We start from the raw sequence: 20,069 nt of genomic DNA, 5'->3' as shown, positions 1-20,069 counted from the left end.
CGGTGCCTGGCACGGGGCTACATGCACCCAGATGGGGCATCTTCCCTCACTCACGCACTGGCATGTGCCGGCCAGCTGGCTCGAAGTCACTCTTCTCCGGCTTTTGGTCTCAGAACTCCTCTTTACTCTTAAAAATTCCTGGGGGCCTCCAAGAGCGTTTGCGTATGTAGAGTACACCTATCCCTCTTCACCACTTTGGAAGTGAAGTAGAAAATTTTAAAACACGACACCGCATTAGCACAAACTGTCGTTTGTCACCAGAGCAGCGACGTTATCACAGGGCAAGTGACCTCTGAAAAACTCCTCTACACACCTTCTGGGGCACCGGAGTGAACAGGACAAATAATGTCTCAGATTCTACCCCATGGTCTCCCTGACAGGGTCTTGGGGGCCCCACGGGACCCTGGACCCCCACTTGAGAACTGCTGTCACGTTAATAAGGGTCTAGAGTAGCCTGGTAAAAGCGCGGGAGAGGGAAGGGCAGACGGAACAGACACGGTAAAGAAGACAAGGTGGTATTTGGTGCTTTGCTGGAGGTGGAAGAAAAGAGCGGAGGATGGCACCAAGGTCTTAAGCCCCAGGAGACAGGAAATCAATGGAGGAGAGACACATGTTTAGCTGAAAACAGGAGAGAAGGAACCAATGAAAAGGAAGATGGTCGGTGGATGAGGCATCGGGATGAGGTCCTAGAGAAGGAAGGTGAAGCATGAGGCCGGGAGCCTTGGAGGTCCTGCCCCAGCGGGGAGGCAAGAAGGCGCCGGGGCGGAGCCAACAGGTCCAGAGGAAAGAGAACAGGCGGGCAGGAGGACGGAAGAGCTAAGAAATAAAGATGGAATGACATTTGCGCTGCACCCCCCACCTGCCCAGCACCCTGCGGATTGCCCTCCACACACCACCCCCATGAGCCCTCCCCTCAGGGACGAAGCGGGGGAGGCAGGGGATGGCTCCCCGGGGAAAAGCAGAGGGTCAAGCTAGGCTGCCCAGTGTGTGGAGGATAGGAAGGCCCGAGGACGGGGGTCTGTGTTTGCATTCACACGGCGGGGGCGGGGGGCGAGGGGAGGCCAGGCAGCCCTGCTGGAGAGATACGGAGGGTCCAGATGCTTCCATATATGTAGACTGAACCAGGTCAGCCTGGTTTTCCCAGATGCTCGCCAGACGAGATGTGGTCATTCATTATGAAGCAGTTGTAAAAATACAAATTATCCACCCGGGTGGAAAAGATTAGCAAGGGAGGGGCTGGACTCGGCAGCTTAGAGACCATGTGCTTTAGTGAGTCCTGCCTCACCCGAGTCCCCGCACTGCTGTGTCCCCCACCCCCCCCCGACTTCTCCGTGGCTCCCCGAAGGGCTGATAGGGCCAAAGCATGCTGACGCTAGTGGGAGAATCAGTGGGATGACAGGGCTACACACAAGCCCACTAACGGCTTTTTGTTTCCTTCCATCCTTCTCCTCTAGGATCTGGTCCCCTAGCAGTGTCCTGGAAACTGCACAGAAACCTTCAGCTTCCCCTCCTCCCTTGGGACTTTCCCCCTAGACAGCAAGACGGACACACACCACAGAAAGCATGTTGAGTCTGAAGACAGGTGTCCCTGGCATCCCACCGAGCAAACCTACCATAGTCTTCCATCCTGACGGGAGAGGGCTCAGGAAGGGGGGCCAGAAGCAGAGAAAGGCAGCCCTCAGTCTACATGATGCCACCTGCTCTTCCAGCGAGTCGGGTGTCTCGAAGAGGAACCTTCGGCCAGGGCTCCAGGCGCCGTGTCGAGGAGCCTGAAGTGAGCCTTCCCGGCCCCATCAATGATGCAGGCGGCCCCGTGAAGGATACAGCCACAGCTGAGGGCAGAGCTTACCCTACACCCAGCCCATGCCCCAACATGGCCCAGGGCCTAATCGCAGGGCCCTAGGGGTGACCCGCAGATTAACTCAGCCCCACCCAGGCACACACAGATGCCTTGTTGCAAGGCCAAGGCCACGGCAGGGTCTGCAGAAGACACCGGTTCCCCTGCGGTCATCACTCCGCCTTTCTTCTTCCCTCCACAGAACCGGTGCTGCCAGTGGCGATCCTGGGGCCAGGGGTGTAGATCTACGGCCAACCGGGGAAGCCTGTCCAAAGGTCCAAGCGATGCTCGCCACTGGCCTCCCAGAGATAACACAGTGGCAGAAGAAGTACACAAACACAAGGTCTGAGTGGAGCCTGAGGTCAAGCTGGGCAAGGCTACTGCACTGAGTTGTGTCTCCCCCGAAAGATCTGGGCAAGGCTTCACCCCCAAGACCTGTGAATGGGACCTTACTTAGAAATAGGGTCTTCTGTGGATGTGATCCAGAGAAGGATCATGGGATGATCACGGGACAAGATCATTCTGGATTTAGGCAGGTCCTAAATCCAAGGATGGGTGTCCTTATAAGAGAGAAGAGAGGAGAAGCCAAAGACACAGAGACAGGGAGCGCAGCCACATAAAGATGAAAGCAGAGACAGGAGTGGCACTGACACAAGCCCAGACCACCAGGGGCCACCAGAAGCCAGAAAAGATAAGCAAAGATTCTCCCCAAGAGCCTCTTGAAGGAAGAGTGGCCCTGTGACACCTCAGTTTGGGCCTTCTGACCTCCCGAAGAGTAGAGTCACTTTCTGTGGTATGAAGCCTCCTTATTTGTCGTGATCTATCAAGGCAACCCTAGGAAACTAATATGGCCAGTAACTTCTTCCCCAAGGTTCTGCTTTAACTTCTGAAAATGGGGGTAATTGTGCTCGACCCTCTTGCTTCACAAAGTTATTCTGAGGATTAGCGATAACACATGATAACATGCTTTGTGAATTGAAAGAGACTATAAAGAGACCAGAAATTATTATTACAGTAATGCTATTAGGAACATGACCGTTCAGGGACTTCTCTGAGAGCCGTGGAAAGCAGTCATGGCCAAGACTAGGAGAAAAGAAAGTGCCAGGATCAGCCCAAACCCATCCCCAATACCGAGTTAATATTTTACCAAGTCGATTAAATCTGCAAATTATACCAGAGATAATTATCACTTTGCTTTAAGAAAACGAAATATTCCAATCTGTTTTAATCATGTCTGCTCTGTGCGTGCAGGATATTAAGAGAAGCCTGTTCAAGATACACTAATGGTCCCTAGGGTATTTCTGGAAGGTTTCTGTGCTGTGGGTTTATATCCTCTGGTGCGTCTTGCCTTTGCCTAAATTGCATCATGGGATTCAGAATCCAAGCTTCTTTTCTTTCTAATTCATTCTTTATCTCTAAGACAATCTCTTTGATTCCTGCTCTGATTTCTGGACAGACAGTTCCAGGCTTCTTCGTAAGGGAAAAAAAAAAAAATCCAGAAAACAAAAAACACCACCTTGATAGAACCAGAAACTTCTGAGAGCAACCGTGCAATGCCCAACTAAGAGGAACACAGCCAGGAGTGGTGAGGGGCAACAGGTCAGGTGATCAGCCAAAACCATATCCTTCATCTGAGAAAAGTAAATGGGAAATGAGTAAGGGAAGCTTCCGGCTCATGACCAGGGCTCTGAGATGCTAACTTGTCTGGGTCTCCATCTCCCCACCCCCAATCCAGTGATTCCACTCAGGAAGCCACATTCTTGAGAGTGGTTTCCGGAAGGAGACAGCAAGTATGGGGGAAGTTTACTGAATTGTTCAAGGAAAGAGCACTGGTCTTTGGAAACAGCAGACCTGGATGGTGGTAATGCTAATTACTGCAACACTAATTCCCATTCCCATTAATAAGCTCTGTGATCCTGGACCAGTTGTTTAACTTGGCCAAACCTCGATCCTTCATTTGTAAGACCGTTTATGATACCTCCCATGGGGGTTGCTCCAAAGATGAGTCAGGACTTTGTTCATAATAGGTGCTCAATATAGGGCTCTTCTGTCTCCTTCTCTACTATTGGAAAGGTCAAGATACTCGGCCCTTCCGATGGAGAATCCCACCAGATCCATTCTTATAGCAAGGACCCTCCAGTGGGGGAGCATCTGGTTGGGGTAGGCAGAGAACCTCAATGACAGAATAGAATGTGCCAAGAAGTCACTGAATGCCCTAGTTAGCTCCTTCTGTTCCCGCAGAAGGTGGCTCAAAGCCTCCCACTCTGGCTTTAGGATCTTCGGGTTGCCGTGACACAGAAAGTCCTCTCCCCCTGGCCTCTCTCCTCCAGGGTCAAGATTCTATCTTCCTGGAAATATCCAACCCATCCCCACACCCCACAGGCTCCATTGGGCAGACCCTGGCAGTCTACAAGGCTCATGGCAGATGGCGCCATGTGGACTAATCAGGAAGTCGGACAAGAAAATACTACCCCCCTCTTCCATTTGCCAGGAACTGGGATTGTTTGGATTTTAATCATAGCCACAGTGAAGAGCCAACATGAGGCCCCTCCAGCCAAAAGATAAATTTTCCACTCTCAACATTCAACTCTTCCTTGAAAAATAGACCCCTACCAGGACAAGAGGGGGGCTTCTTTATTTTCCCACGTAATTTTTTTCTTATTTAACAATGTGACAGAAATAAAATACTCTGGGACATGGCGGCCCTCACACACTGGCTCACACTGGAGGGAACGTCTTCATTCCGCCATAAGTCACATCTAGCTCACCGGTGTATTGATCCCAGGCAAAGATGAATGCAGAATCCCATGATCCTCTGGGATAAATCTGACATTTTCTTTAAATAATATATCCACGGAACAACTGTTTCTGAAACTCCACGAAACAGGTCACCAGGGCAGCACACCATTGATTTCACATCCAATGATTTTTTAGAAGGAGCACTGAACGTTTTCTCAATAATTCAGCCAACTGCAGACCCCAGATGTCCCCCAGAGAGACGCTGTCCCTCGCCTCCTACAGAGGAAGGGGAAGGCATTCTGCGAGAAGCCACATGAGACTCCCAAGAAAGAGAGCCCCCGGTTAGGTCTTCTATGGCAGAGCCCTTGATCAGATCTAGGGCAACGTAAGAAGGAACTGCAGTCATGCACTTTTTGACAATTATTGCAGAACCGCTCCTTGAATTGGAAACAGATTTTGAGAGGCTGAGGGACAGCTAACGAGAGTGGTCAAGACCTTGAGTCCATATGCTACCCCCTGGCTAATGGGTAACCCGAAACAAGATACTTCACCTTGCTGAGTACCTCAGGGTCCCCGAATGTGAAGTGATGGTAATAATTCCTACCCAATAAATTACTACAAGGATTAAATTAAATAACGAATGTACATAATTCAAGAGATTGCTTGGCACAGTGCCTGGCACAGGAGTCAGAACTCAGAAATCGTTAGTAGTGATCTTAGCAGTCATGTTCATTTAATGCTAAGGTTTTCTTCCACCTACAAAGATGGGAATGAATACAATGCATCAAGTCTAACGGTCTGACCTTTAGCTGTCTGTGACACCTGTGACATCATCTAGGTTTTTCAGTGTTGTATAAACAAGTAAGTATATATTTACGTTTGTCTCAGCTCAGGTAGTTTTTAATCAGTGTACCTCAGGATCTCAGCCCTATGTGCCTAAAGGACTGTAGTCACTGTATCTACTGGGGCCACACCAGAGGAGAAGCCCAGAGGGAAGGGTAAAAATCCTAAGAAGGGAAGGCAACCCACAGCAGTACTGTCCTGAACTCTCCAGCACTGCTGAGATCACCTCTGTACTTCCTGGCCCTAGGATGGCCTTTCAAAGAATCAGGGCACTCAGGTCCATGAGGATAAGTAGGGTACACAAAGCCATCATGGGGTAATGGGCTATTGAGTCACTGGATGTAATATTCCCCTCCTTGACTAAGATCCTGACTCATCTGTGAACTCAGGACTTCCCAGGTGGAGGGATCCTCCAGTGGGGGATTGAAAGGCCGACAGCATGGGCAGAGATCCAAGGCTACCGACTCTTGGTAAAGATGGTGAAGCAATCTGCATTCAGTGAATTTGGATCTGAGTCACTAAGTAAAAGGGAACACATGAGCAGTGTCTCTGGAACCCTAACTCCCTAATTTCATCCATGCCTCAATTCCTTTTCAATTTATTCCTTGATTTGTTCCCTCAACATAACGTGCTGTCCTTCATGCACAGAGATGACCCTGATGACTCACACATCAACACGACTTGTTTTTTCCAGCAGTGGTCAGGAATTTTCACTCCTCCATCCAACAAGGGTTTGCATAAAATGGCTGGAGGGGATAGGGGTATGTCGATCAGCCTGGGAAGATAGTCGGGCCAAGCAGTCCACAGGCAGATTAAATAAATATATGGACTTGCCTTCCACCCCCCACCATCGGGATGCTCATATGCAAGGCAAATAGGCTGAGAAAAGATGATAAGTGGTGGAAAGGGTACGCAATCAGAAGTCAGAGGCCTGGGTTCAAGTCCTAGGTCGGCCAGTTCCTAACAATGCAATCTTGCCTGTGTCTCATGTGCCTTTTGGGGGCTCAGCACCTTCACCTTAAAATGAAGAAATACATTGTATATTGGAGATATAATAACACCTATCTCCCATAATGCTCATGATGATAAATCTATTTTTTTCATGATGATAAAGCTAAAGTCACATCAATGAAAGCACACCTGATCATCCACAAAATCACATATTAGAAGTGTCACTTATTATAAATTGAAAATACTCTTTATTATTTTAAGTATAAATGCTATTACTACTAGTTACCTACAGACCACAGAACTAGGTCCTGCTCAGAGATAAGATCCTGGTCTTCTTCAGAAATGTGCTGGAAAGAGCATCAGAAATCAAACAACAAAGAGGGTGTCTCGCTCTCGCTGAACATGGTACACTCTGTGCCACCCAGCCCAAGGAGCCCCAAGGGCACACCCAACCTCAGGTGGTTCCACCGCCCCACATTTCTCCCCACCCAACCTCTACCACCGCTCTACTGCTTGGAGGGTCTTCGAAGCCAAACTTACAATTCCCGAAGACTCAGCGTCTGGAAGAGCTGCCATGAGAGTGTGGTGAGCCGGTTACTCGACAGGTTTCTGCAAGAGTGACAGATAAAGGGCAAATTAAGGGACAGACCTCGCGTTAGTAATGCTCTTGGTAGGAAGCTTGGTTATTTCACGGGAGCCTGGCTTTGTTGTTCTTTTCTTTGTTCCATTCTGCTAACAGTGTATCTGCCAGTAGTCAAGGCCCTAGGATCAGGTCTGGAGAGGATTTTGAGGAAAGGAAAGCGAGAGATTTACAATGTAAAAAAACAAACAAACAAACAAAAAAACTGTTGGTCATTTTCCCACATTCTCTCACCACAGAAAAGGTTCAGGGAACCTTCTGGAGGTCACCCTCCCACAGGGGGACAGAGCTCTCAGGATACACAAGCCAACAAGCTTTCTTCTTCATTTTTATTATTGAAGTGTCACAGACATTAAAAAAACTGGGCATATTTAATGCATACATCTTGATGAATTTCAAGGCAAGTGTATACCCATGAAACTGTCACCATAAACAATGCCATAAACTTAACCATCAACTTTAAAAATTTCCTCCCTCCCTCTCCCTTTCTTCCTTTTTTTTTTTTTTGCTATAACCGTCAATATAAGATATAACCTCTTAACACATTTTTAGGTGTACACACCACCTAATTAATGACTCACGACACTGTACTGTACATCTCCAGAACTTACTCGTCTTGCATAAATGAAACTACGTCCCCTGTTACCAACAAGCATTCTTAACATTCACAATAGTGGGAAACCCTGCAGGTCACCTACAATTTCTTCTACTCAGTCCCTCCCCCAGCAAAGAGGCGCATCGGAGATCAAGACATCAGCCTTTTGTTCACACTTCTGTTCTCCTCCTAATGGCTATTTAATTGTTCTCATTAGGATGTACAGAGGAAAGGAGTAGCCATTAGTCTTCCAAATAATAGAAGAAACACACCCACGGTGATCACGTTGCCAGGCTCAACAGACAACTCTTGACATGACAACAGCCCTTCAAGGCAGCAGTTAGACACGGTCGGAGTCAACATGATCCCGCAGGAGCAGTACTCCTGCACTGATGAGATGGGACGGTGGTAAGATGCCACGCAGGTCAACATTATCCACACACACACGCACGCGTGTCTGCACTGGTGCCAATTAAACACGCAGGTGACAAACTCAAGTGCAGACTCTTGTTCGCACGCATGCGCGTACGCTCTCCGCCCACCTCTACTTAGATGACTTCTACAGAAGACACTTGGGGAGGAATCAAATACAGGCTCCTTGGGGGAACAAAGGGGGCACAAATGAGAAGGTCCCTCTGAAACTTACATTCAAGTTACAAATGAATAAGCAAGGCGACGGCAGTTTGCCAATCACAGACGGAAGGGGACAAACCAAGTGATGCCATCATGGATGCCGGAGAGGGAGACAGCTCCTTTACACAGGCACTTAGGGAGGTGTCGTCCAAGAGGGTAGCATCGAGCTGAGGCCAGAGCTAGCATGAACCGGCGCCAGGGCTGGGGTTTTCTGGGCAGTGAGCACAAGAAGAGCAAAGGCAGAAAGGAGGCCGGTGGGAAAGGAAGGAGGGGAGAGTGGTCGGGGGTAAGGAGGAGAGACGACAGCCACAACCACCTTGCCGGCCATGGTGAGGACCTTGGATTTTTATTTTAAGGAGCAAAGAGATGGCACTGGATGGCTTTAAGTAGGGAAGGGACATAATCTAATTACCATTTCTTAAAGTAAGAGACCAAGTCTGGAAGCTGGCAGACAATTAGGAGGCTGCCGTAGTGTTGAGGAAGGGGATTAGAGATAACAAAGCAGGTGGATTCAAGGGGGGTTGGGGAGTGCCACCAGAACCTCCTACTGGATTGGGTCTGGGAGGGGAGGGAGCAAGACACCACCATCAGGCCAGCAGCCAGATCATTTAGTGAGACCAGGAAGGCTGTAAAAGTGTGACATCTGGGGTTCAGATCATGAGCCTCCCCTCGCAAATGCTAAGTCTGAGATGCCTGTGAAATATCCAGAAAGAGAAATCAACTAGGCTTGGTGGATACCTGGGTCTGGAGGTCACGGGGAAGTCCAGGCTGGTGGCATCACAGATGGCACGCACCAACTTCACAGGGACAGATGGCACACACAAGGACAACCTAAGGGACAGGGCTTCCCCCTTCATACCTGAGGCAGCCCTATCCTTGGTGACAGCCAGTGACTATGTTAGAAAGACAGCCCCCTTTCTGCGAGGGCAGGGGGCTGGTGGACAAAGGAAGGGGACCACAGGAACAGGTCCCCAGGGTTCCTCTTCCACTCCCCCCCGCACCCAGCACTCTCCATAGTGTCCTCCAGCCCGTGCATCACTGTCTACGGCAGATACCTCCGGAGTCTGCTTCCTGCCAACGGAAGGAAGAGCTCGAACTGCATATGAACCACCAAAGCTTATAAACCTTAACCTGTCCGCACACTCAGCTTCCCAAAACCCCTACCAGTCCGTCTTGGGCCTGCAAACTTCCTCCACGCCCCAGTGATCAGAAGGAAGGGGAGATAAAGGAAGGCCTGCATGGTGGCCATTAAGGACACCAGCGGGGCACCGCTCCCCTGACCCACCTCCTGCTCAGGAGGGTGGACTGGGGATCTGGCGCACATGCCCAGCGAGCGGTGGGCTTTACACTGGGTTTTGCACCTGGAGCTCAGACCTTGGGGTCAAGGATTCTAGGTCTCAGTACCGCGCATGAGTCCCCATTACGCTTAGCCTCTGTGAGGTTCCAGCAAATGTGAGCGACTCACCCAGGGGGAAGCCTTCCTTCCTGTTCTCCCGGCTCACTATCTACCCACAACCGCAGCAGCGGCAGCCGACGTCAGACAGGCCTGCCAGCCGTGAGGTCTCCTCCTCACTCCAGCACCTCCTTGAGCAGAACCCCCAGTTCTAAAACCGAGCAGCACCCCATGACAATTAGCAGCCAGGAACCCCAGATTCGCCGAGCACTCAGAAGCAGCCCCGTCTGTCTCTCGCCCTCCCCACCCAGCGAGAAGCAGGGACTAATGCAGGTGTGAGGCAGGTGAGGCGGGGACCCTGCCCATCTCTGAGGGAAGACCAGCCTGGGAGCGTGTGCCGGGGGGTTCCCGGGGAGCCTGAGGCAGGGATCAGGCTGCCAGCAACGTCCTTTCACAAAGGTCATGTTTTGCTACATTAGGCAGAAATGTCATGAGAAAATTGGATTCTAGAAGAAAGAAAATAACAGGCATTCTGGGCAAATAAAGACTAAGAAATAGTATTATCTCCTTATTACAAGCTGGAGAGGGGAGGGGGGGCCCCTGTTCTCCTGGGGTTGTCTTGGCTTCATCTCCTTCCTGCCACGCCCACCAAGCCCCAACCGGAAGAGAAAGGGCCCCTGGATTCCTCCAGCTCTTTGGCCAGATGGAGCAGCCGCTGTAGGACTCACGGGCTGTGTCCAGGACGACCAGCTCCCCTCCTCCCCAGCCACCTCCCTGGGACACAGACCATCTCCTCCCATTGGTGGGAAAGCCTGCCCTTACCTCTTCTGCACTCCAGCTACTCTCCTGTGCTCCCACCTCCCTGCCTCCCCGTACTACCACTAAAACCAACAGCCACCACTCACCAAGAGCTTACTACTGTACACCAAGTACTGTGTTCAGCACTTTTATATTCATGACCTTATTTAGTATATGCAACGGAACCGGGTGGGTGTTACTAACATCTCTGCGGTCAATCTGAACTGGTCTGAGTGGCCTTAAGGCAAAGACTCGGTCAAGAAGCAACAAACCACACCCCCAGGAACGTGTGCAACCGACGCGCAGACATGCAAAATCTCAGGTAGACACACACACACACACACACACACCCTCAGCGTGCATTGCCAGAGACAGGGGCACTGCGCTACACAAGTCCCTGGAGGAAGGTAGTGCACACAACCTGCACAACTGTACATGTACCCAGTACCCCGCCAGAGACGTGCGAGAGAAGCACCCAGCCCCAGAGAAAATTATGTACACAGAGGACAAGCAAGGCAAACACAGAGCCACCCCAAGACAAGCAGGGCACACCTCTGGCCACCATTCCCTCATGGGCATTTATAAATGCTCATGGTGCAGGAAAATGGGGATGCTGAGACACAGGGCTTTGATTGACTGACCGCCCCACTCAGAACTAACTACCCCTGATTTTCCTCCCAGCTAGTGCCTCAGCTGGATTCACCTGCCACCTGTAATTGATGGGCTGGTTATCCTGCTCATCAGACTCGAGGGTTAAGAACCATCCTGCCTCCACCCCACAGCACCGTCTTCCAGAAGCCTCATCCCTGACAGATCCATTATCCCCCATCTCTGACTTGTGCTTGGGTCAATGGCCAGGTTCCCAGCCACCTGACCACTGGAATTAATTTGGTGAGCAAGATTTTACGAGACGAGGCATCAAATACTTTCCCAAAATCAAGCTCTGTGACATTGCCCCTGTATCCCTCATCTGAGACTACCAAACAGCCATTAATTCTGTCCCGCACTGCTGGCTCTCTCACAGTCCAGACTCTGGGGCCCAGAGTAATGAACAATGACGAAGCTCCTGGGTGCTCTGGGAACAGGGAGCCAGACACACAGATGGCCAAAATCGGACCCACAGGAAACAGAGGGCTGAAATGGCCCTTTCTGCCACTAACCCCTTGGTGAACACGGGTCCTCCCAGGCTAAACACCTCAGCATGGCAAGCAGCCTCATGACCTTCCTAAAGGGGACAGCCAACTCTAGCAGGATAGAACCCATGATCTGGGAGGATGTCGCCCTCCACCCTGGGAACCCTGCTATCCAACCAGAGGTCACTCAAAATGGATCCTGTCGCCAAGAAAAGGCAACCAGATGAATTCCTGTGTTGCCCCAGAGTCATCAAGTCTATGGGGGCTGAGACTTGAGGAGAGGACACTAAGCCCCATCCACAAGTGATCCTGAAGCTGGGAGACTTCGTAGAGTGCCTGGACGCATAGCGGCTCAGGTTTGGAAGGGCTTCCTCTTCTCTCAGCAGAAGCAGGCCCGGGAGGCAGGTTGTGTTTCAAGACTGGAGTGTGTAAGGGATGGCTGGAAGGTGCCAGGTTCCCTCTTAGAACCCCCAACCTCTCTTTTCCATCTTCCCAGACCTGGGGGCCCCTGGACCCCCCACAACTCCCCTTACATCTGTATAAATATACGGGATATTAATGGAGCCCCCTTTCCAATGTCATTATCACTGTGTGACAGTCTGTGTCTCCTCTCCTGGGCCCCCCACCCTCTTCCTCTATCTATCTCACACTCTTTTTTGGGTTCCACCCTGAGCCCTCAGACCATCTTCCAGGTTCCTGTTTATAAGTCCCATCCCCTCTGCCCTGGACTTGGATGTGAAACTCGTCTCAATAAACCCTTTGGAGTAAGAAGAGAAAAAAGAGAAAGAGAGAGAGAGAGAGAGAACACTGAGAACCAGGAGCGTGTTCAGCTGCAGCCCAAAGACGAAGGTGGCTTCTCCTAGAGGATCCATTCCACTGCCTGCAAAAGGCCTATTCTGAACACTGTCTGGGCTCAGAGCATCAAGCACAGCTAACCAGAACACAGCAGAGGTCAAGGCCCTCCTCGTCTTGTAGGCTCCAGGAGCTGTGGCTTACTGGCTGCGTCCATCATGATCTCAATCTCATTTCCTTCGTCCAAGAAGGCAGCATTTTGAAAGGTGCAATTCCTTGGGTGCCTGAGTGGTTCAGTCAGTTAAGTGTCAGCCTTCGGCTCGGGTCATCATCTAAGGGTGCTGGGATCAAGCTCTTGAGTCTGGCTCCCGGCCCAGCAGAGCGCCTGCTTCTCCCTCTGCCCCGCCCCTCACTTGTTCTCTCTCTCTCTCAAATAAATAAATAAAATCTCAAAAAAAAAAAAAAAAAAGGTGCAATTCTTCCCTTTCATGACATCGGATGTCCCCTTGGCAATCTGTCTGTTCTCCTTTCATTTTCCCCATAAAAGAAACATCTCCTCGGTCTTCTTGGAAATAGCCAACTCCCTCCCCTGCCACCCAGTACCAGGATTCTTTTGAAATTGCTGAAGAACATGGAGGGAAGGTCAAGAAAAGAGAACCACCACCCCATCCCCATGCAGCACCAACCCCACATAGAGTTTGCTAGAAAGGAACCAACCCACCAGAGGGGGAGGAGGCTGCCAGTCTACTGCCCACTTCTCTAAGACCCAGGGCATGTATGCCGCATTGACCTTGACCTTGTGACTTTGTGTACAGTCGGCCCCGCACCAGAGGTAACTGTAGCCCACCATGAGGAGTCATGAAGGTGGCTGCCACCCACCTCCTTGAGATGAACCGGTGGGAAGGAGGGAAGTGCCATATGCAATCTCATCCCCCGGGTCTGCAACCAGTCACCAAGGGGGCTGTGCGAGCCAACCTCTTAAAATCCAGTGCCTGTGACAAGGAAGCAGGGGCTGCCGCCCAACGTTCCTCTTGAAGACCAAGAAATATTTTTCTACATCATTGATATATTTGCTTTTCCCTCAATTAAATTGCTGTAAAAGGGGGTGGGGGTTAAGGCCATTTGAGCCATTTTTATTCAGCTAAATTACACTGGATGGCTCATTTAATGAACTTTAATGAAGCCAAAATGCTTTCTCTAATCAAATCTCAAGTGACATGACTGGTCTCTTGACCTTAGATCAGGAGACTGGAGGCAGCTTTTCTACAAGGCCCTGTGCTGGGCTGAACCAGGGTTTCCCAGAGACTGTTCCTGGGAATCGTAGATCTGCAGTACATTAATGGATGTTATAAGGGGGAAAAAATTCATGTTGCTTGAAAAATGTGGCTTTAAAGAATTTAAATGGGCTCATTTATTGCAGAACTTCTCAGAGCCTTTATGAAGAGAAGGATCTGACCTACTGAGTCTCAAACTTACTGGACCACAGAACCTTTTCCATCAGACATCCAACCAAAAATGTCACCCCACATAGCATACAGAAATGATGGTTGTGGTCAAGAAATAGGTATTTGCTCTTGGTCCGGCATTCTTGGCTCACAGTTGCCAAAACCCCTGGAGTTTCTTGAGCAGTAAGAGCGATGGGAACATCTTTTGTTACAATATTTGAGCTCTTCTCCTCTGCTCCTGAGATTGCTTCAGAGAATGAGGGGACTTTTGCAAAGCCCCTGAAGATGGGGACTGGTTGCCAGGGGAACCAATCATGGATAGAGGACTAGAACTTTCAGTCCCACCCCCTGATTCCTAGAGAGGGGAGAGGCAGTGGAGGTTAAAGCAATCACCAGTGGCCAATGATGGACTCAAATAGGCCTAAGTGATAAAAGCCCCATATAAACCCCATTTTTAAAAAAGGGGGTCCGGGGTTGGTGAACCACAACACTTCCACGTGCCACCAGGCCAGACACCAAACTCCACAAGACAAAAGCTCCTTGGTTCGAGACCTGGCCTTATGTATCTCTTCATCTGGCTGTTGATTTGTACTCTTTAATATCCTTTGTAATAAACCAGTAATCCAGTGAGTAAATTAGTTTCCTGAGTTCTGTGAGCCACTCTAGTAAATTAATCGAACCCAAGGAGGGGGGGGGTGTGGGGACCTCTGATTTACAGCCAGGGTATCAGAAGCACCAGGAAGAATCTGGACTGGGGACCGGCATCTCAAGTGGGATCTGATGCTGTCTCTGCGTAGATGGTGGCAGAATTGAGTTGAACTACAGGACACCCAGCTGGTGTCCCAGAATTGCTTGGTGGTGTGGGGAGAAAAACCCACGCATTGGAAACTGGGTGCAGAATCATTCATCATGGAGTGCCGGCTCGGCAAGCTAGCATCTGCAGGCCCGCACTCTGTTCTTGTAAATAGGTTTTTGGAATACAGCCACACCCCTTCATGTCTGTGTTGTCTGGACCCACGTTCGAGGGGAAATAATGGTCCTCTGAAGAGGTCCACATCCAAGTCCCCAGCATCTGAGAATAGATCAGTTTCTGCGGCGAAAGAGACTCCGTGGATGTAATTAAGAGTGTGGACCTTGAGATGAGAAAATTATCCTTAATTATCCCCTGGCCCCAGGGCAATCACAAGCATCCTCAGAAGTGGAAGGGCGGGGACAGAGAGGTCAGAGAGGGATGTGACTGAGGAGGAAAAGAAAAGACCTGGGTTGTGCTGGCTTTGAAGACGGAGCCTGACGCCACATGCCGAGGGCTGTGCATGGCCTCTAGAAGCTGGGAAAGGCAATGAAACAACTTCTCCATGAGCCTCCAGAAGGGACCCCAGCCGTGCGGACACCTGGATTTTTTAGCCCAGCGAGGACCATGCTGGTTCTAAGCTACACAGTGTAAGACAAGACATTGGTGTTTTTAAGCCACAATGTTTAGGGTAATTTGTTACAGCAGCTACGGAAAACTCATACACCCTCGGAGCCTGCATCAGAGCCACAGGGTTGAGTAGCGATCACAGAAGACAGAAACTACTCAGTACGTGGACCGTTCCAGAAAAAGTGCGCCAGCCCTCACCCGTGAAAATATAATGGGAGCCATATACACAAATTCAAATTTTCTGGTGGTCACGTTTTGAAAACTGAAGACAAAGGGATGTAGTTGTATCCATACGTTACACTCGACTCAGTAAACATAAAGTGTCATCCATTTATGGGATCGATCTAATAAATACTAATGAGATAATTCATTAGCATTTGTGTGCGTGTTCTGTCTTTGAAATCCACGTGTACTTACACTCACAACACGCCTGCATTTGGACCGGCCATATTTCAAGGGTCTAAGAGCCACGGATGGCAGCTCTCGACCATCTACACAAGCCAGACACTGACCGGGGTCCCTCAGTGGACTGGAGCCGCCAACAGGTGGAGAAGTAGAACTCTTAAGTTCTCCAAAGGGCAGCTGTCCTCTCTCCAGGTGCCAATCTGGAGAGCCACCCAGCAGCCACGTGGCTTATCGTGGGGAAAGGAATCACTCTGGTCATCCCCAACCACTTGGTAACACCACCAGGAAGGTGCCGGCGTCCTCTCGAGCTGGAGAAGCTCAGGACAGGCAGGGACAGGCATGCTGGGGAGATGGAGAAGGAGGGGGCCCCACACGGGAGACACTGGACTTGGGTGTGATCGCTGGACGTTCAGTATGCCCGGCCCACCTAATCCAGTCCAGGCTCCACCTTGAAGTTCAAGTCTTTTCACACGATGACCTCAACCCCCTGTTTGCATGTCCTCCCATCACCACCCACCTCCCGCCCCATAACAAACCCTGAAGACGTCCCACCCCGCCACAAACAGAGTGGGATCCCCGAGTCGGCGGAGCCCTCACGGCTTCCTGGCACTTCCCCATCTCCACACCACGGCGCCCGGCGCCCTCTACCCATTCATGCTCTTGCTCCCTGTCCTGCAGGCCCAGTTCGGATGGTCCGAAGTATGGCCAGTGCCACCCAGTCCGCAACCTTCTTGCCCCCTCTTCCTCCCATGCATTTTGTCTGGGCCCACGTGTCAGGCCGCCGGCTTTGCCGGACTGCTCTACAACCGCTGGCCTCCTCCCCCCACAGACGGCTCTTCCTGTGAGCGGAGAATCACTTCTTTTTGGCTGGAGAGCCCTCATGGGCCCCGGAGCAGAGCAAGCACTCAATAAATGTACAGCGATTTCAGCTGAATCGCCACAGAACGTGGGCATCATCCGGGACCGGGCACCGGCCGTTCCTCTGCTGCATCCATGTTCTGTGACCCCGGGTACACTCCCCGACCCCTCTGCTCCTGTGCACACTGGGGATACGGACAGGGCCTGTCCCTTCGACTGGCAGTGAGGGCGAAACGGGCTGCAGTGAACGGGGCACAGAAAGCAGCTGGCACAGAGCCTGGACCTCGACAGACACAGTCTATCATTGTTCAAACGTGGCGTCTCTCCCCTTATCGGCCCATCTCCAGTCACCGCTGAAGCTACAACAGGCCCAAGCCCATGCGAACAGGTGCCAGAGATCCAGGCGATGACCCCCTGAACTCAGGCATCAACAAAATCTCAGTTCAACGAATGAACAGAGAAACCCACTTTAATGAGACGACAAGTAGCATCTACCCCCCCACCCCCCAGGAGATGCACTGGGACCCAAACTCCGGCCCAGCCCACTGTCCACATGCCTGGGCAGAGCCTGAGGGCCCCACGGGTCCAGGGAAGGTGGGGAGCTCACCGTGAAGCCTGGGGGCAGACGTCTGGTGGCAGGGCTCATGAAAAGGCCTTGACATCATCTCTGAGCCTTCACACAGTCTGCCTCTCGCCAGGCCTTGAGCGTTACAGAGACTGTTTCGAGGGATTTTGCTCCTTGAGAGTTTCTTTTCAGACAAATTAACCAAAAGCTAATTGCCCTGAAGCAGGAGAGCTCTCTCTGGAGCCCCAGGGTCAGGGGGGTGAGACCTGACACACGGGGTGTTCCGACCAGCGGGCCTCTCGGGGGCAGAGCCAGCCAGGCCTGGTTCGGGGAGCCACGGCCCCCAACACAGACTCCAGTCCGTGAACACTGAGGTGGGGACACTCATGTTTCACTGGAGAGCCGTTGTGACAAGAGAAAAATAAAGACACACAGAAAGCATCTGTGGGACAATCAAGAAAGTAACTAGAAGCAAAGCGGGGGATATCGAGGGAGGAGGGAAGTGACAGGGAGCATGGCTGAGGCCCCCCGGGGGCTGGTGAAGAAAACGCCAAGCACTTTGTCAGGACAGGGGAACCCGATTCCGGGGAGGCTGGCAGGGAGAAGGGCAGAAAGGAGCAGGAGGGCCAGGCCACCCCACTCTTCAAGATGCAGAAAGCATGTTTCTGCTTAGTATCTTAGCTACACCAGGCACCTAAGATCTCTGTTCTAAGATCTACTCTTGGGATTCAAGGAAAACTGATGGGTCTCCCCAAAACAAGAAGATGATGCAGAGAAAGCTGCTTTGGTCCGTTTATAAGGAAATGTGATTAGGCCCACATCGCACTTGATCCCTTCTTTCATGACGAGAGGCTGGAAGGAGACCAGGCCTAAGGTTGGGCTTGAGGTTAGCATCTAGGGCACGGGTTCTCCAGCTCTGGGGATCAGCAGCGCCCGGAGGCTGAGAAGACCCAGACAACCAGGCTCCACCTCCCAGAGTTTCTGAGTCAGGGTCTGGCCTGGAATTTGCACCATTGAGCAGTTCCCAGGGGAGGCTGATGTCGCCGATCTGGGAACCACACTCCCGAAGCCACTGATGTAGTGAAATTCTGTCTTTCCAATGAGTGGACTTCACCTCCTATCAGCTCCTTCTGTCCTGAAAACCTGGACGATCATACGCGTAGGAGAGAATAAAAGAGCCACGCACCCAGTTGTAAAGGGACGCAGTGTGAGGAGCTGAGGGACCTCCCACACGAGCTCCTGGGGACAGATGCCGCTGTTAAGACAGAAAGGGGACTGAGCACCCCAACCTGACCCTGGGCGGGGGAGTGCCAAGGGGGAGGCACCGCCAGGCAGTCAGGAGAACAGCTGCAACAGTGCTAGAAACTGACTAAACTGAGTAGACTGGGACCCTGCCCAGCTGCCCGGTAGAGGGGGTCCACTTGAGGCCAGACGATGCACCAAGAAGCAGAGACCTGGGCCCAGAACCCAAGGGATTTTCCTAGGAGCTTGGAGCATGGTGTCATCCCCTAGGATGAAAGGACTAACGGAGGCCACTCTCTCCCAAGCTGGCTTTGTGGACAGCTGCCGAAGGGCTTCGGGGGACCCAGAGCCCCTCAGTCCTCCCCGTCCCTCCCCCTTCCCAGACCAGACCCTGTGTGTGGATTTGAAGAGGTGTCGCCAACTGCTGTCTGCCTCCCTTCTAGCAGAGCTAGGAGGCCATGTGGATGCCCCTGTCGCTTGGGGCCTTCTCATCCACAGGGCTGGCCAGCAAAACGGGTCATGGAGACCACGTGAGGAAGCGGGTACCACGTCAGTTTTTAAGGTAGAAAGTATGGGCATCTGTCACTGCAGGGAGAGCCCAGGCAAGGCAGCGAGGTGGAAAGCTCATCATGTCCCCACTGTGCTGTTCTGGGGGCCCCATGTTGTAGGGCAGGCAGGAATTTCCCAAATGTGGTTCCCAGCCCAGCAGCGTCAGCATCCCCAGGACTCATCAGAAATACACCTTCTCGGCTCCCAACCGAGACCTGCTGAATCAGAACCCCTTGGGGTGAGCCCCACACCCCGTGTCCTCCAGTGTGAGGAGCAGTGGCCCAGTGGTGGCCGACAGCACAGACTCTGGAGCCAAGCTAGACTCTCGGCTCTGGCCCTCTTGGATGGCATGACCCACCCTCCCAACCACCAGAGAACATTACAGAACCTCTCTGGATCCGTCTCTTCCTCCAGACCCTGAAGTCCTAACAGTATCTGCCTTACAGGGCAGCTCTAAGGATGAAAATGAATTAGTGAACGTTAAACGTCCAACACAGCACCTGGCACACAGCAGGTACGCAGCACATGGTCACAGGGCTATTGCACGTGCTGGTAATGACAGCAGCTAACACACAAAGTGATTATTCTGGGCCAGCTCTCTTGCAAGGTTCTACACATAAGAGTTCACCTAAACTCTTGGCCCAACAGCCCAGTGAGGGACATACCACCATCCCCATCCCCATCATCATCATCATTTCTACTTTCCCGAAGGGAGATCATGGAGCAAAGAAGTTAGGTCTCTTGCCCTGGGTCAGCAGCTGCTGCAATGGGGAGCCAAGAATTGGACCCTCACAGCCTGGCCACAGTCCGTATTCCTTACCACCTGCCAGGAGTAGCAGGAGTGACGTGTTACTGGGGTTCCAGCTCCTGTGCTCCCCATGGCCCCTAGCATCCCAAGACCCACTAGGACAAAATCTTACCATGCTTAAGCCGAGTTTGGAAAACGCTGCCCAAGCCCCAGGTCTGGGAAGACTGGAATTCTTGGTCTCTGAAAGGGGGAATCGAAATCAGATGTCCCACTGTGCCCCCCGGTCTAATGGGGACACTATGTAAAGCCTAAAAGGATGGCAATCCACCTACCAGCACCGAGGGGCCCGCCGGGAGAGGCACAGAGAGCCCTCGTCCAGCGATGTATTCCCCCCTTCCCTGCAGACCAGACCACACGCAGGGAGGGGCCTGCTAGAGTCAGACACGTAAACATGTCCAGGGGCGGAGCGTCCCCCCAGCACAT

General features: G+C 51.7%; 1 protein-coding gene across 3 annotated transcripts in view; it reads right to left on the bottom strand.

The window, feature by feature from the left end:
• The window catches only part of NTRK3 (neurotrophic receptor tyrosine kinase 3), a gene marked incomplete at its 5' end in the record, with an annotated part of 368,325 nt that overhangs the window by 250,523 nt on the left and 97,733 nt on the right, over positions 1 to 20,069 (bottom strand). For all 3 annotated transcript variants that reach the window (XM_080809225.1, XM_080809226.1, XM_080809227.1), the window contains one exon: positions 6,911 to 6,979. In XM_080809225.1, coding sequence (XP_080665351.1) covers positions 6,911 to 6,979 — 69 coding nt within the window. The remainder of the gene's footprint in view (positions 1 to 6,910; positions 6,980 to 20,069) is intronic.

This window comes from Martes martes, assembly GCF_963455335.1.
Source record: "Martes martes genome assembly, chromosome: 7".
Taxonomy (NCBI): domain Eukaryota; kingdom Metazoa; phylum Chordata; class Mammalia; order Carnivora; family Mustelidae; genus Martes; species Martes martes.
Note: the sequence above shows the minus strand (reverse complement) of the source record. Positions and strands in the feature narration are given on the sequence as shown.